The sequence below is a fragment of the Rhinolophus hipposideros genome, assembly GCF_964194185.1.
Source record: "Rhinolophus hipposideros genome assembly, chromosome: 1".
In the NCBI taxonomy this organism is placed as follows: Eukaryota; Metazoa; Chordata; class Mammalia; order Chiroptera; family Rhinolophidae; genus Rhinolophus; species Rhinolophus hipposideros.
In genome coordinates this window covers 58,222,426-58,240,505 of record NC_138047.1, presented here as the reverse complement: position 1 = coordinate 58,240,505, position 18,080 = coordinate 58,222,426, and the positions used below count along the sequence as shown (strand labels likewise).

Below are 18,080 nucleotides of genomic sequence, written 5' to 3'. Positions count from 1 at the left end.
ATAAACTTTTTGCGTACAAACATTAAATTACTTCGACTTCTAATTGTTGTTTTAATAGAAGAACATGGTAAATTCTAGATCGAAAAACTCAAATTAGAAAAAATATTATTATCTAAATTTTCTTACACTTTCTTCTTTCTCTTCTCTCCCGACAACATTCTCTTTCTCTCTCTGGTTATTTTTCATTTGGAAATGGTTTGGGTGAACTTAGTTTCAAATTGTGGGTCTGGATTTCTAACATTCAGAATTTATTGAAGGATTAGGTGCTTTTTCCTGTAAATCGACTTTCTTCTGCCTTGTCTTAATCCTAATATGATTGTTGTTTTGCTTCCTTTCTTAATATTCTCATTAATTCATGCATTCAATCTGTTACCTGTCGTGTCCTGCACAAGCGCTATGGGAAGCAAGAAGGGCGGCACAGAGTTAAGAAAGACAGGAGCCAAGAATAGAGTGCAAGGGGGGCCAAGGGACTCAAGTCTCAAGGACTGAGCCCCAAATCAGGCCAACCGCATAGCTTTCATTCATGGACATATGAGGAAGTAAAATTGTTTTTTCCATGGTCTGTGATTTCTGTGCCTGCTGGCTGTTTCCCCTAATTGTCCCCCTTGTGCTCCAACACATACTGTGCCTTCACACGCACACAATCCCGTGAGATGAAGTCATTATTTAGAAACCATCTGATAAGAGGGGGGATGACTGACATCATTCCATCGGGTCTCTGCTCAGTGGAGACACTTCCTTTGGTGCCACAGGATCTGCGCTGGGGAACAACCATTTTGGCAGCTGTAAGGCAACAGTTACCTATGCATTTGTTGGTTGTGCTGCATGTATAAAAACAATGGGTGGGTTCTGAAAGCGTTGTTTTTCTATACTCAGAGAGTTTGTCTTTTAATAGAGGAGGTGATTCATGTACTCAAATAATATGATGTATGGTTCAAAGAAATTTAAAAAATTAAAATACATTTTAGAGAAGGGCAGGTAATTGTCTGTGGGGAATTCAGCTGCTTTTCATCAGATGGTGATGCCACTTTTATGACTCATGGTCTAAACTGCTTGCCTTTCAATGAATGTGTTACCTGAATCACTTCTCAGTTCAATACTATCATTTCTATGAAAACTCATTTTATTAAAATAATTAAGTACAAATATTAAACAAATGTAAATGTATTCTTATGTATAAATGTATATTATACAAGTTACTGCAAGATATAACCAACCTTTAGTTATTCTTAATCTTTGAGTAATGTAAATTGACTTTTAAAATCTCAGACTTGAGTGCAACATAAATTGCCTAATGACCCTTAACTTTTTCTTTAAAATCAAAATACCTTAGAGGGGATTAACAGGCTTTGGCTACAGAGATGTAAAATCATCAGTAGTCCTTGAAGGTGTTTATTACTCCAGTCTTGAGAGATCCATAAGAATTGCTCATTTGATCTTGCTATTGGAACTATCATTTTAAAAATGTTTTGGTAGAGTACATCAAATTAAAATAGAAATCAATATACACACATTGGTCTCAAATATTATGAGACTTGATTAAATTATGGCCAATATTAGTATGAGAGAGAAAACCAACATAATTTTAGTTCACACAGGTCATTCTGGGATGCATGTTCTTTGATATGGCCTTTAGAAAATCTCTTTGTAATTTCTTGATTTACCTTGTTCTAAGGAATTTTTAAAAAATGATTTCTAATTCCAATAGATTCAGTCTTTAAACCTCTCTTATACTTTCCCTTGATGCTTGAAATGTTTTCCAATGATGCTAACAGAGGCGTGGCTAAAAACTAATAAAGAGCTTGTAAACTTAACGATGCAGTCCCTCGCCTTAATAGAATCTATTTTAAAATAAATTTCTTCAGAATCGCTAGCAGACAAAATAGATTTGGGGGCTTTGTGTTTTCCTTTGAACTTCCATTTTAGTAGCTCAACTGTTCTCACTTTTATCTCAGATCAACCAAAGTTGAAGTTATAATACCCTCCCCTCCCCGTTTTGTTAGTTGGAAACTTTTTAGCTCTGTATTCCTTTAGCAAAGCTTTTCTATTCTGTTCCCTTTATAGTCTTGTTATCTGAATTATGTCAAAATGTTTAAAGATGTTAGTGATTTGAAATACTTTCCCTCCAAGAGGGCACATTAACCTTTGACAATAGTCTTCAATTCTTAATTGAACCATGGTACTCACTCTTTGAAAGAGTGAGTGTTGATTGTAAGAGATCAAATAGCAGACCCAGAGCAAATATTTGGGTACTGACAGGTTTTTGGGTGCCTGTGCAATCTCTTTGGTCATTTCTGAATTTAAATAGACCTTATCCAGAATTTCTCAGATACAATTTTTACTATATTTGTTTCCTAATCACCAAAGCTTCAGTCACAGTGTGAAAAGTAGATTCACTGTGAAACAATCTGAAAACCCATTCCATGATGCATATTCAGCAATAAAAATTCCCTGATTTGACCCAGCTGATTTTCAGAGTCTGACTATTTATATTTTCACTGATATTAAAGAAAGCACCAAAAGCATTATTTCCTGCTACAGTCCTTCCTTCCTCTTCTAGTTATGAGCAGGAGATGCTAGAAAACACTGTACATCATCCGTCTTCAGCTTCTGTCAAGAAAGGAATGTCTTTCAAAGATCATCTGGAATTTGTCTGAATTTGATAATGTCATGCAGAGCAGTTCCAAAAATAAAGGCAGGATTGTCATGTCCTTAAAAACCAGCTTATTTCATCATTGTTGTTTTTCACTTGTAGCCTTGTGCCTTGTTTGGTGGTTTCTGTTTCTCAGAACAAGCTAAGAAGAGCCATTCTATTTCTGTGCTGTGGGAATGCAGGAGTAAAGAATCTGTGTTTTTGAGAATAATATTTGGCTCAGAAAAGGAGCCTGTGTTCTGCAAGTGTAATGTCTGATGGGAATGAGGAGTATTCGCATCCATGGGAATTGAGGCTGAGAAAGTGAATGGAAATACCCCAGTCAAGTAAAGAAATGTTTATTTATTGGTATTGTATTGAACCTCTTACAAGAAAATATTAAATTAGAATAAGTAAACAGGAAGGCTGATATGCTATCTTGTTTTTGCCTGATGGGAAAAGTTGATTTTATGGCTCTCAGGAAATTTTAGTTATCGTTTTGTATCCAAGGCTATTGGACTTGGAGGGAACACCTACTTTATCTGTGCTTATCTGTATTTACTTTAACCAAATAAGCATTCCTACAGAATGTAGTCTTAGAATATATACTGAAAGACAACACAGAAATTTTCTAACAGCTTGGTCGCTATATATGTGATAGTTAATAGATTTTCTCTGCCATCTATTGAAGTTAAGGGGAGGACCTCAAGGTTATTAGTAATCTTATAATTTACTTCACATGTTACAATTTACGTCCCTGTCTTGATCTTTTTTATTTCCTTTTTAGATACTCGCTCAGTCATGCACTGAAATCCTGGAATTGCAGCCCTCAAGTGTCTGTGTGGGGGGTAAGTGGTTAGAATTTAAAAATACCATGTAAGAAAATGTACTTTTTCCTCGTTAAATTATATGATTTGAAACTCATGTTGGAAAGAGAATAGCAAAATTAACTTTTTTGGCATCTTTTTCTGTAAGAATTTTTAAATAATTCCTTGAAATATTTCTATTTTAAATTCAAATTTTTAAGATTGGAGTGTTATTTTAAATAATGAACATATTGTGTGACAGGCTTTTAGAATCTTCTGTATATTTAGTTCATGTTTGAGACCTTTCCCATGACAAATAAAATAAAATATGAAATTTTTTCGTTTATCTGATTATACAGTCATGTATATGTAGACTTGGAGCTCCATGACCCAATATAATATATAATATAATATAATTAATATAATTATAATATAATATAATATAATATAATATAATATAATATAATATAATATAATATAAAATACCTAGTCGTATTTTACTATAGACTTTCATTGTAGACTGTGAGCTCCATGTAGACTTTGATGAACTGGCCCAAGTGCAGAATCAGCTGGTTCAGGGCACATAAGGAAGTGACTTATGGCTGAATGGCAGGAAGGAAGCAGGTGGCTTCATCAGCTGGTGCTAAGAACTCACTCAGGTTTTAACACTTCAAAGACATCCTTACCTTAAGAGAATGTGATTCTATTTGGCATATTCTATTTTGTCTTCAAGCCCGACCTGGAATTCATTTTAACCTGAATTTATTTAGAAAAGGAAAAATATTGGGTCTGGTGAGGGAGGAAATACGCTGTGTTATTTACCACAGAGCCTTCCAGCTGTAGGACATGGTATTAGTTCTGCTTCTTTTAGTCTCTATAATTAATGATGACTGAGATGTTTAAGAGAAATAGTGCATTTGAACATCCCAGCAGTTTTATAATCCGTGGTTCACAGATGGGGAAACTGAGGCAGCAATCGGTTCAGTGTTTGATATTAGGAATTGTTCTATTGGGAATTGTTCTATTAGGAATTGTCTGTCTGATTCTAAAGCTCATGTTCTTATTCTTTTCTACTATGTTATATTTAAACTTTTACCTGCATTTTATTTTAACTTACAAGTAAAGTTCCTTTTATACCACATTTCCCCGAAAATAAGACTTAGCCAGACAATCAGCTGTAATGCGTGTTTTGGAGCAAAAATTAATATAAGACCTGGTATTATATTATATTATATTAGTTATATTATATTAGTTATATTAATTATATTCATTATATTACATTACATATTATATTATATTATACCCGGTACTGTATGATATGATATGATATTATACCCTGTCTTATAGTAAAATATGACCAGGTATTATATTATACTATATATTATATTATATTATATATATTATGTTATATTATATTATATTATACTGGTATCATATCATATCATATCATATCATATCATATCATATCATATCATATCATATCATACCAGGTCTTATATTATAGTAAAATAAGACTGGTCTTATATTAATTTTTGCTCCAAAGGATGCATTAGAGCTGATTGTCTGGCTAGGTCTTAGTTTCGGGGAAATACGGTAACACACTCAATGGACAGCATGGCAGTATTTTCTTCTATAGTTAACTACTACATATGTGTTAAATTGTGTTAGATAAAGGGTGTTTGAGAAGATTGAGAGTCAATCACTGTTAAAACAGTTAATATACCATCTTGCAGGTAAGCAGCAAATATTTATTTGCCTATCAAAATATTTGATCAGTTAACTTCTAGCGTATTTCACTCTCTAATATTTAGTAGCTGCTCCTACTATATAGATAGAGTACAATAAGTTAAATCAACTTTCTTTAGTGACTGGCTATAGATTATGAATAATCCAAAATTCATCACCTCTGACGAGTTATAAATTTGTAAGCAACAGAAAATGAAACTGGGATTAGTAATATGCAGAAGTTATTTGAGAAGAACTCTGTATGGAGTGTCATAGATTAAAGAAAATACAACACATGACTGTTCCAAGAACCAAAGCACAAAAATAATTTTTTTCGCGTTCCCATACCTCAATTCCTGAAAGTAGAGAAACACAAAAAGGTTTCTTTTCTGATGATACTTTCCTAAGGATAGAATTTGGGGAAGTTGGTATGGTATATGTCTGGGAATGACTGGTATGCTTCAATTCCAATATCTTGGTCACTACTGGGAAACATTTTGTTTAAAAAATAAAATGCCTCCCTATGTGGCAGTGAATGGTATCTTCACTGTCTTTCCTTTAAGGATCTAAGAAAGCAAGTAGAGTTGGAAATAGAACCACGTCTTCTTTGTTATTAGTTGGCTAACAGTATGAAGAAATTCATTCTATGCACCTTGATACTTTCAAGTTATGTAGTTTATTTTCGTTTGTTTGTTTTGTTTTTTTGTAAAGCAGTGATTAAAATGTTTGTTTTTTCTTTTACTTCTAGAGGAATTTCAAATTGTTTTGAATGGAAGAGGATTCAACCTGGGCAGTCGGAATGGCAGTGTTCTGTGTACTTACACAGTAAATGAAACATACACAAAGAGTAGGTCCACATCATGTCAATGTTGCTTTAATACCTGCAAATGTTTTCCTCTCTTCCTCAAGTATTTTCCTGTCTTCCTCAACTGAAACCAGCTGTCCTATATTTTTTTAACCAAAGAAAAAAGAAGCAAAGTCCAATGATAATACAAGTAGTAATAAGAATTATTTAATAGCTATTTAATGATGACAATATTTGTTTATAACTTTATAAATGCTGGACCCCATCCTGAGTAGCCTCTTTATAAAGAGGATGATCTTGTGGGTAAACGAGTCAAATAACTTGCCTGTGGTGACACAGTTAATAATGGGCAGAGCTGAGAGTTGAACCCAGTTTTCCTGACTACACTTTGTATGGACTGTATCAACCGCCTGATTTAATTGCCTCTGTCTACAGATTTATTACTTGTCACTCTTGCCTGAAAATCTAACTAACTTGGATGACTCTACTACTTACTGCCTTATTTTATTGTCACTTGTTTTCTTTATCTGTTTTCCCAGTAATTTGTCAGTCAACTTTTTGAGACAGGCTTTTTGTCTTACAGCTATTTTATATCTCCACTGCCCACCCAGCACAGTTTGTTGATAGTTATTGTATTTATGGAATTAGGTTCTATTTTGCCTAGCTAGGATTTCAAAAAAGCAGATGAGTATATTTTTATCTATATTCTGAGAAAAACTCCTCTTACATGATCTTAGTATTCTGAGCATTTTGGGTTTCTATTAAGACATTATTTTCCTCATTGATGATTATAGAGTCTTCTAAAATTTCATACCATAAGGCAGATGCTGAAACTCTGTGAAGTCTGGTAGTTATTTTTTGAGAGGTTCATCTACAGTTTTTGCTGTTTATCTGATGGTACTAAACACTCCAATTAGCACAGCTTTGGCTACACACACAGTAACTGTTCGGTATGTGTTTGTAGAAATAAAGTAGTGATAAATGTTATAATGAATGCCTCTCTTTTCTATTAAGATCATTATTTTGGTAAGGCAAGACAATAAAATTTGTAACAAATTCTGTTCGTAGTAGGTACCACAATTGGAGAGGACAAAATAATGTTCTTTTTATTCAGTAAGCATCAGTATCTGAGCATTAGCTTTACCTAACTCCTTTTGATGACATATTTGAGTTGATTATAATATGAACATATTTTATACCTAGCTACATAAGATTAAGTTTAATAAAGTAAATTCTCAAACAAATAATTGGAGTCAGATTGTATTTTCATCATTTCCATCCCATGTGATTATGTAACTTTTGTGAATATTTATAGTCTGGATCATTTTTCTCATATATTATTAAAATTACAAGGACAATTTAAACATTCAGATTTATAAAAAAATGTTTCTTTTTGTTGTAGACACAACTATTTTATAACACTCTTGAAATAAATTCCTTCTCCTTTGGACATTCATCTTTTCCCCATCATTTTAAAATTCTGCTTTAAAATACAATTTTTAATATAAAATATAAATATTTTTACATTTTGAAATATAAAATGATATACAAATTATATACAAAATATAAAATGATATATAAATATAAAAGTATGTACATCATTTATCCTTAAAATATCAGAGATATTTGCAAACTTGAGGAAGTAGATGAAAATTTTATAGTATCTACAAATGTATATGGGCTTAGTCTAAGGTTAAAAAAATTGTAATATATGATTTATTGATACTATATATCAATGAGGCATATAATCTCTATTTTTCATTCTCTTTTCCTTCTCCTCTTTCTTTAGATGAGTATCTTTTTGGTTTTTCATGCTAATCTATTCAACGTTCTACACTTGGACTCTGATTGCCTCATGCTTTCCGTATTATTAATGAAACTGAGATACATAAAACACTTTATTAATTCAATGGCATTTTTTTTTCCAGGTGTAAAGCCAGTGAGTGTACAGCTTAATTCTATGCTTTGTCCTGCACCTACCCTGCATAAAGTTGGAGAGTAAGTACTTCATTAAAAATATTTTTAAAACATTGTGTTGGAGAGTAAGTACTTCATTAAAAATATTTTTAAAACATTTTAGCTACAAATTATTAGGAAACCGTGACAAATATACAGTGATTGTTTTATTGTATCTTGTTGTACAGATTAAACATGAAATAGTAAGCCCTAGGCAAACACTCTGGTTAGTACTTTAACTATATTCTTAGTAGGTTGAAAATGATAAAGTCTGTTTTATTGTGAATATTGATTAAAAGGCTCTATAAATATTTTTGGGGGGGTTGAGAACTATTGTTAGAGCTTTTATTTATTTATTTGTTTATTTATTTATTTATTTTATTATTAGTTTCAGGTGTACAAAACAACATGGTAATTAGACATTTACACCCCTTACAAAGTTATATCGCCACCAAGTCTTCTACCTCTCTGACATCGTACATAGTAGTTATTACAATACCATTGACTATATTCCCTATGCTGTACTTTACTTCCCATGGCTATATATTCTTTTAAATTATAGTTGACATTCAATATTATTTTATATTAGCTTCAGGTGTATAGTCAGTGGTTAGGAATTTATATAATTTATGATGTGATCCCCCCAATAATTCTAGAACCCATCTGACACCATACATAATTTTTACAATATTATTGAGTATATTTCCCATACTGTATTTCACATCCCCATGGCTATTTTGTAACTACCAATTTGTACTTCCTAATCCCTTCACCTTACCCATCCCCTAGCCCCCCTCTCATCTAGCAACATCAGTTGTTCTCTGTATCTACAAGTCTATTTATGTTTTGTTTGTTCATTTTTTCTGTTTTTTAGATTCCACATATAAGTGAGATCATATGGTATTTGTCTTTCTTATTCTGACTTATTTCACTTAGCGTAATAACCTTTAGGTCCTTCCATGTTGTTGCAAACGATAAGATTTTATTCTTTTTTTATTACAGAGTAATACTCCATTGTATATATGTACTACAATTTCTTTATCTAGTTGTCTATTGATGGGCATTTCAGTTGTTTCCATATGTTGGCTATTGTGAATAGCACTGCAGTAAACATAGAGGTTCAAATATATTTTTAAATTAGTGTTTTGGATTTCTTTGGATAGATACTCAGGAGTGGAATTGCTGGGTCATAAGGTAGTTCTATTTTCACTTTTTTGAGGAACCTCCATACTGTTTTCCATAGTGGCGGCACCAATTTGTAATCCCACCAACAGTGCACAAGTGTTCCCTTTTCTCCATATCCTCGCCAACACTTGCTGTTTGTTGATTTATTGATTGATTGATGATGGCCATGCTGAGAGGAGTGAGGTGATATCTCATTGTGGTTTTCATTAGGACTGATAAATGAATTTAATAAAGTAGCAGGACACAATTAATATTCAGAAATCAATTGCATTTTTATACACCAATAATGAGCTATCAGAAAGAGAAATTAATAAAACAATCCCATTTACTATACAATTACATAAAAAAAATACCTAGGAATACATTTAACCAAGGAAGCAAAGACCTGTGCTCAGAAAATTGTAAGACATTAAAGAGAGAAATTAAATAGTATACAGATAAATGGAAACATATACTGCTCATGGATTCGTAGAATTAATATAGTTAAAATGTCCATACTGCCCAAAACAATACATAGATTTGATGCAATCCCTAGCAAAATGGCATTTTTCACAGAACTAGAACAAATAATTCTAAAATTGGAACCATAAAAGACCCCAAATAGCCATGGCAATCCTGAGAAAGAAGAATAAAGCTGGAGGTATCACAATACCTGATATCAAATTATACTACAAGGCCATAGTAATCAAAATGGTACTGGCCTAAAAACAGACACATAGATCAATGGAGCAGAATAGAGAATAGAGAATAGAGAATAGAGAATAGAGAGCCCAGAAATAAATCCATGCCTATAAGGTCACTTAATCTATGACAAAGGAAGCAAGAATATATATTGGGGTAATGACAGTCTATTCAATAAATGGTGCTGGGAAAACTGGAGATACATGCAAAAAAATTAAACTGGACCATCTTCTTACTCTATATACAAGAATAAACTCAAAATGGATTAAAGACTTAAATGTAAGATCTGAAACCATAAAACTCCTTAAGAAAATGTAGGAAGTAAACTCTCTAACATTATCCTTAGTAATGTTTTTACTGATATATCTCCTCAGACAAGGGAAACAAAAGATAAAATAAGCAAATGGGACTACATCAAACTAAGTTTTTTTCACAGCAAAAGAAACTATCAACAAAATGAAAAGGCATTCTACTGAATGGGAGAAGATACATGCCAATGATACATCTGATAAGGGGTTAATATCCAAAATTTATAAAACAACTCATACAACTCAATACCAAAAAAAAACGAACAATCCAATTAAGAAATGGGCAGAGGACCTGAATAGACATTTCTCCACGGAGGACATACAGATGGCCACAGACACATGAAAAGATGCTCAACATCACTAATCATCAGAGAAATGCAAATAAGAACCACAATAAGATATCACCTCACACCTGTTAGAGCTTTTAAATAATCAGAGCCATAGTCATTATTTTGAATTTCAGAGTATTGAATTTACACATGCGTGCACACACACACACACACACACACACACTCACAAGTTCCAAAGTGAGATTTTAGCTAATTACTATAGTTTTTAAATATTAAGATTAAAGAGGAAAAGGAACATGCTATAAGACACACCGAAAACTTGGAAATATTTGTGTTTTAATTAGTTTATCAGTTCTGTTAAGGTCTATATTCTCATGTTCTTTGATATGGCAATAAACCATAATGATAGTTAGTTAAAATAAGGATGTTCAATTTGGAAGAAGACTTTTATTTGAATCACCAATATACAAGTGATTTCACTAGTATTTTAGTATTTCCAGTTGATTTTTCCCCCCTAATCTCTCTATTATGAAGGAAATGATTGCAAACAGTTCAAACGTTCCCTAGTCCAGTAGTAGTCAATGCAATATGTTTATGATAATAAATAGATTCGTTTTTTGGATCACTTTATACTGATCTTGAACCAAGAGCCAAGGAAAATAAAATATACAAGGCCCCATTTCAAAGTCTGGATTAGTGTTCAAACTGAAGATTATATTTTCTCCACGGAATCTAAGAGAATCATTTTAGTAATTTGAAACTAACTTGAGTACTTCTGTGGATGCTTAAACATTCAAGATATCTATTGGACATCACCTCTGGTCATGTAAGTGATAGAACAGTATGAGCTTTCTATTTTAAATTGATTAAAAGGTGCTGCATAATATAACTTATCAAAGCAAGACTATCAGAATCCTTTCTTTTTCCCCTATAAAAAAGCATTCATTGTCTGTGTCTTGTGAGAATCTAGTGTTATTGATAACATGCTTATGGCTATATTAGACTGTTTCTTGAAAGTTGAGGCAGGCCCATTTTGCCTCGGTCCATCTTAACTGCCCTGTGCACCGGGGGACTGCATGGCTTTCTGAGTAATCATGTCTTGTGTTAGTAATAATAATTCTATTGACTTAAAGTTGGGACCTATTTTAGCGAATCTACAATTCTATATTGATTCTTCTCATTGTTTCCCCAATCTGCTCCCAGAGCTGTTTTCTCTATCTTAGCCACTGGTAACTCCCTCCTTTTTGTTCCTCAGGTCAAAAACTTTGGCTCATTAATTTCTCTTACACACAGGCCATCAACAAACCTCATCAGTTCTAATTTCAAAACGTGTTCAGAATCCAATCCTGGCCCTACCACTTCCACTGATAGCATCCTAGACCAAGCTCCTTTCATCTCTTGCTTGGTTTATTATCCTATCCACTAGTTTGTCTGCTGCTGTTCTTGGCAGGAGTGATCCTGTTCAAACAAATTGGTTTGTGTCACTCCTTTGCTTAAAATTCTATCTAATGAGTTCCCCATTCCACTCACAGTGAAAATCTAATCACTACAGCACAAGGTTCTGCAGAATCTGGCCCCTCACGGTGTTTCAGACTTCATCTTCTCTTTGCCGCTTCTGTTAGGGTCACATTGCACTCTTTACTGTTCCTTAACCATGTCAGCTTACTCTCACATCAGTATTTTTACACTTGCTGTTCCCCTGCTTAAATTGCTATTCCCCTCATGGCTCACTGTCTCACCTTCTTCAAGTCTAATTCAAATGTCACCTTCTCAGTAAGCTCTTCTTGATCACCCTCTGTAATCATACAATCTTCCCCTTCCCTTTTTGGAACTCCCTCTTCCCTTTTCATGGTTTATTTTTTTTCTCCAAAGCATTTGTTTGTTTGTTACTGTGTCTCCTTCCTGCTAGGATGAATTTTGTTTGATTGGTTTCTTGCTATATCTCTAGCACCTGACACAGTGCCTGACATATATTATATTATATTATATTATATTATATTATATTATATTATATTACCCAGTCTTATATTAAAATTAGATCGGGTCTTATATAAATTTTTGCTCCAAAAGACGCACTAGAGCCTGATGGTCCAGCTAGGTCTTATTTTTGGGGAAACACGGTAACAGATTCACTAAATGTTTGTTACCTGAAAGGATGAATACATTTTTCTCAAATATTTTGATTGACTATTTATATACAATGCCAAAAGAGTGCATTTGGTTGCTGGTGGGGAGGGGCCTATATTGGGTAGGAGAAAAACGATCAGAATCCTATTTTGGAGGTAATTCTATTTAAGAGAGAAGAAAACTATCTTGTTTTTCTTAAATAGCAGTGACTAGTTAAGGAAGACAGCTTACTTTCTTCCCTGGAATAATTATCAAATGCAATATGCCTGTTCTAGCCCAGACACTGAATTTGTTTTCTCTAGAATTTGCTTGTTGGTGCCATCTATTTTTGAAGAGACTACCACTGTGGGGACAGAGCCAGGAGTGCAATTTCCAGGCTCTCGGACTCATGTGGAAAGGTGCTCACTCGGGTAGTAAATGACCATCAACTGTGATTGGATGGCCATCAGCTGTGGCTAGTTGGCCGTCAGCTGTAACCAGTGAGCCATTGGCCACTAATATAACTGCCTTGGCTATGCTAGCAGAAAATGGAGGCTAGCAAGAAGATGGTGGCTGAGCTAGCAAGGGCGGATTGCAGCTAGCCAGTGAGAGTCGGTCGGCTGGCAGGCAGAAAAGCAGACAGCAGGTTGCAGGTCATGTGGCTCCAGCCTCTAGTGAGACTATAGTGCCACCAGTGAGACTATAGTGGTATGACTCCCCTACTTACGGCTCCATGGGTGTTCCTTTTTGGCCTAGCCATATCCTGCATTCTTATATGGGGAGCGGAACTGGAGACCCTGCAGGCTGCCTCGCACGACAACCACAGAGACTGCTGACATTCTTTAGTGATTCGTAGATTGGCTAAATATTCAGGAGATGTGATTTTTAAAAATCATATAGAGCATAATAAATATCAGACATGAGAAGTCATCATTTGTTTGGCTTTTGGTATTAATATTTCACCTACAAGCCAACTGAAAATATTTTGGGGGAAGAGATCTGCCTAAAATAATTACTTTTGATTTTTTTTTTAATCAAGTACATGATAGCACTGAGCAAAACTTGAGAAGGTTTTATTTGTTAATGTATTAGGTATTTGGGGACATCATTATTTGTTCTGCTGAGTATGTTGCAAGTAATTTGGAGCTTTCCTTTGCCTTGAATTTTCTTTAGATACTTTTGTAGGTGATGACTTCTCTTATGAGACTGGATTGAAATCAGCACAACTGAAACAGTTTAGCCTTGTAAGGTGACTGATGCTTAATGGTTGCCTAATTAGCTTTTGGCTAAGGATTCAAACCCATTAAGTAGCTAGTTAGTCTATATTTCCAATAAACACATCTGGCCCATTGAATGAAGGTTTTTCCTGTGTGAGGGTGACAGATGTGGTGATGGTTCCCCCTGTTCTGTCACTTAAATAATTAACAACCACTGGTGAAGTAACCTTAGCCAGACAGCCTCAAAGCCAGATATGCAGTCTCAGAACTGGATCCACAGCCATGTGCCTCATCTCATTAGCCTCTTTTGACAGTTCCCTCCTTATCTTTATGTTATATTTCCGGAATTACATTTTGTTTGAGGATTATTTCTTTAGAAATCCAGGACTCACGGATTTTGGTTTGAAAGAGGGTTATCATGAAAATGTTTGCTCGGAGACAGAGACGAAGAATGTGGCAGAGTACTCAGGACATACAAGTAGGTTTGTATGTCCTGTATGACATCAAAAATTGATGTCATAGAGTAAACAAAAGTTAAAGCCACCTGGGCAAATCTTATGCAGGTATATGATTGTTTAGCATTGTTGGAATGGGTCTTTGAAGTACTTTCTTTGAGAGAATCTCTATTTGTTAAACTTTTTTATTTGACAGGGATTTTTAGACTCATCCTCCCCATTCCAGAGCAATCGCCTGTGGTGTAATGTGCAGGTGTCACCAGTATTTGCAATATGGGATTATTCTCTGACCCTTATTTAGTGAGACATCAACAATAGCACAGCTGCTCTGCAATAGTTGAGATCTCAAACCTGCAATTTGGCAAGGAGAACAGAACAAATTGGGTAAATACACATAAACACATTGTGAAGAAAGAAAAACAGAACAGAATGAACCAGAGCCTTATCCTACAGCTTGTTTGATAGAGATGATTTAAGGAGGCATATGGTATAGTTAAATGTGCTTTCAAAAATGTTGGCCAGAATCTTCTGGCAAATATGAAATAAATATCTAAATTAGTTGAAACTGATAGTATTAGTTCTCCTAAAAGGCAGTGTGGGAAGACACTTGCCAGAGTGTTTTGAGTAAGAAGTGGTGGTCACGTCAGTGTAGGTGAAAAATTTTAAGCATCTGATTCTGAAGGATCACTGAGATGAATGGTGCATCAGACTTGGATTTAGAGCCTAACTTGGTAATAGAATCATCTTATTTTCCTCGACATTGTTATTTTTCAATATAATCCATTTTCCTAGAATAAAATTGGTTAATTTCATTTCTCTTTCTTGACTGGACAAATTCTGCCTTTAGCCCAGCTTCTCACATGAACACTTCTTTTCAGTATACCTATGTACGTGTGTGTATGTATGTCTATAAAATTCCTAATTCCATTATCGTAGTAGCAGGTGATAACCACAATTTTATTCTTTCTTCTGTTTCCTATGAGGAATGAGAATCGGTTTATTTATGTTTATCATGGATACTAGGATATTAGTTATATCATTAGTTTGAATATAAACATGAGAATCTCGTTGAGATGGGTTAAGTCTGAGAAACCTCTCTGTTCCTCTACTTCTCGATCTGGCCCCCAATGGTGGAACATTTATCTTTACTTTTACATGGTGTATTGCTTTCTGATTATACCTATAAATGTGATAAATTCACCTAACTTGCATTGTATTTCCATTCTAAATATTATATTCAGTTTTGAAAATTGTATTTTAAGAGGAACAACAGTTAATTCAAGCACATCTAGTGGTGGCCTACAAGATGGTGCCAAGTATGGAAATGCGAAATAGGATGCAATTTAAAATTCTGAATAAGATATAATTCAGGTGTGACACATCAGCTCTCTTCAAACATCGGGTCTGTCATCTGAAAGACAGATTTGACTTATTCTTCTTTACTGCTTCAAGGAGGGAAGAAAGAGAGAGTGGAAGTCAAAGGGAGGCACGTTTCAGCTCAATATTAGGAAGATCTTTCTAACAATTAGAATTACTTAGAGAGTGTTTTGTTAACTAAAAGTGTTGAAAGAGGCATAGCTACAAGAGGTAGAGGACAGCCTTAAATGTATATTTAAATTCTCTTATATATCTGCTTCTAAATTTTATATTATCAACATTTTTACTGTTACTAACACATTTTACATTTTTGGATGAAAAGCACTAAAAAATGAGTGATTATTTCCATGTCTTTTAATTAAAATCACAAATCAATTAAAAATACGTTATTTTCAGTGTAATACTGAAAACATTAACAATACAACTTTAGGTGTGACATCCAGTACATCTCTGAAGATAGCTTTTATTCCTTCTGAAATATAGCAATCTTCCCGATTGCAATGTTTGTTTTAATTATACACATGTATTGAGATACCGCAAAAATAAATCATTTTATTCAAGGATCTTTATAACCACTTTGAAGAAAATATCCTTAGACAAAACATTAATTTATATATATACTCATAAATAGAAGTGGAATCTTTAAACTATTCACAAAAATGAAACCTCATTTTTCAACTCGTAATCTTTATTATGCATAGAACTAACTTTTAAAAACCTCTGCAGAGTATTAAATAGTAGCACTTGATTTCAAAATACCTTAAGTCACCGTAATTTTAATAACTTTTTGAGTAGTTGCCAGTTTAATTTTCAGTATGTGCACATTGGAAGTAAATTATTTAATGTTTCCAGCAAATGTTCTTTCACAATTTTATTTAATTTTTTCAACTTTTTTAATGGATCATAAAATGACAGTCTTTTAATGGATATGCATAAAAGTTAGTAGCAAGTGAATACTTTGCACATAGGTTACTGTGGATTGAAATGTCAATCATATTTCATGGAGTATGAAATTTCTCAGATCAGAGTAGCTCTGACATATGGCACTGAGCTATTCTCCTGTTTTGGAATTGTCGTATATCTTTAAACATTAAATAAAAGCACTGTGAGCATTAGGACTTACTGAATTTTATTTACTTAATTATATATCACAATACAATTTAATGATTTCTCATGTGGAATGAAGTTAGCTTTGTCACTAATAATTGAGTACCAATTAATATTAAAATGCACTTCAAACAATCTTTTTGTTACATAAGTTGTTTAGTTCTATCTGTCTGCTTTGTAAAACGTATTCAAAGGATGGAATAAAGAGTGGATTAAGATATTTGTAAGCAATTCTAAGCAATGTAGAACCAATTTTTGGAAAAGGAATTTGAGTTGTCAGTTCTTAGCCATACCTTCCCTGGCCACCCTGCATTATCTCCACCTTGGGCCAGTCCTGTCTCAGGAGGTCTTTCCTTGTGTTCATGACTTCATATCCTCACCTCTCTGGCTGTTTCTTCTCAGATGTCACCTCAGGCTCTTATTTTTACAGTCCTGTAACTCTTAACTTTCACCATTGTTGGATTCCTGACCCTAAAGTCATCTTCTCTAAGACTTCCTTTCCTTGCTGATGAGCTCCAAATATCCAGACAAGATCTTTTCCTTAGCTCTAAATCTACTATCCAAATGTCCACTAATTCCCTCGGATTTCCCAAGGACACTTTAATCTTGAAGTTTTCAAATTAAGCTCATGTATTTCTGTTCAACCCTGCTCCTTTTCCTGTGTTCCCTATGTGAGATTACCCACCCACCTGTGCAAGAAAGAACCTTTGACGTTATCTTTAACTATTCCTTCTTCCTCACCTCCTACATCCAATAAATGTCCAACCCCTTTATAGTCTTACTCCATAATATCTCTCAGTTTTCCTTTTCACACTACCCTTATTGTCACCATTTTAGAATTGCCACCAATTCTACTTTGGTTCGTATTTGATGAAAGACATTCGTTTAAGGTCAAATGACCTAAGACATTCGACCAAAGACAATGTCTAAAACATTCTTAATTGGTCTTTCTAGGGTAGAAATTTAGTCTTCCAACCCATACTCTACATGGCAACAAGAGTGTGATTTGTAAAACACAATTCTGACTATATTTCTATCTGAAAAACTCTTAAGACTAATTCCAAATTTCTAAAGATGGCATCCTGGGTTCTTCATGATCCTTGTCGAATGCCTCTTTTCAGCTTGAAGTCATATATTCTTGCTCTCACACTCTGTGCTGCTGCCATATTGAATGGCTTTTGGTTCCTTGACTGTCCTGTGCCTTTCTTGCCTTCCAGCCTGTCAAGTGGTGTGTTCTCTTCTTGGATCCCTTTTTAATCTCTTTTCCTAACTAAATTTAGATAATTCTTTCGGATTCATCTTAGAGGTGACTTCCTGCAGGAAAACTTTGTTACTGTTCTCTTGGTAAGGCTGAGTTAGTTGTGTCTCCCACATGGTCCTCTAGTACCCTGTGCATATACCTATTTTAGTAATATCACACACTATTGTAA

At 34.0% G+C, this 18,080-nt stretch overlaps 1 protein-coding gene across 1 annotated transcript in view; it reads left to right on the top strand.

Moving 5' to 3' along the window:
* Positions 1–18,080, top strand: part of ANTXR2 (ANTXR cell adhesion molecule 2) — a 141,148-nt gene that overhangs the window by 33,677 nt on the left and 89,391 nt on the right. The window contains exons 8-10 of the mRNA XM_081047791.1: positions 3,420–3,480; positions 5,912–6,010; positions 7,897–7,966. Of these exons, the coding sequence (XP_080903917.1) occupies positions 3,420–3,480; positions 5,912–6,010; positions 7,897–7,966 (230 nt within the window). The remainder of the gene's footprint in view (positions 1–3,419; positions 3,481–5,911; positions 6,011–7,896; positions 7,967–18,080) is intronic.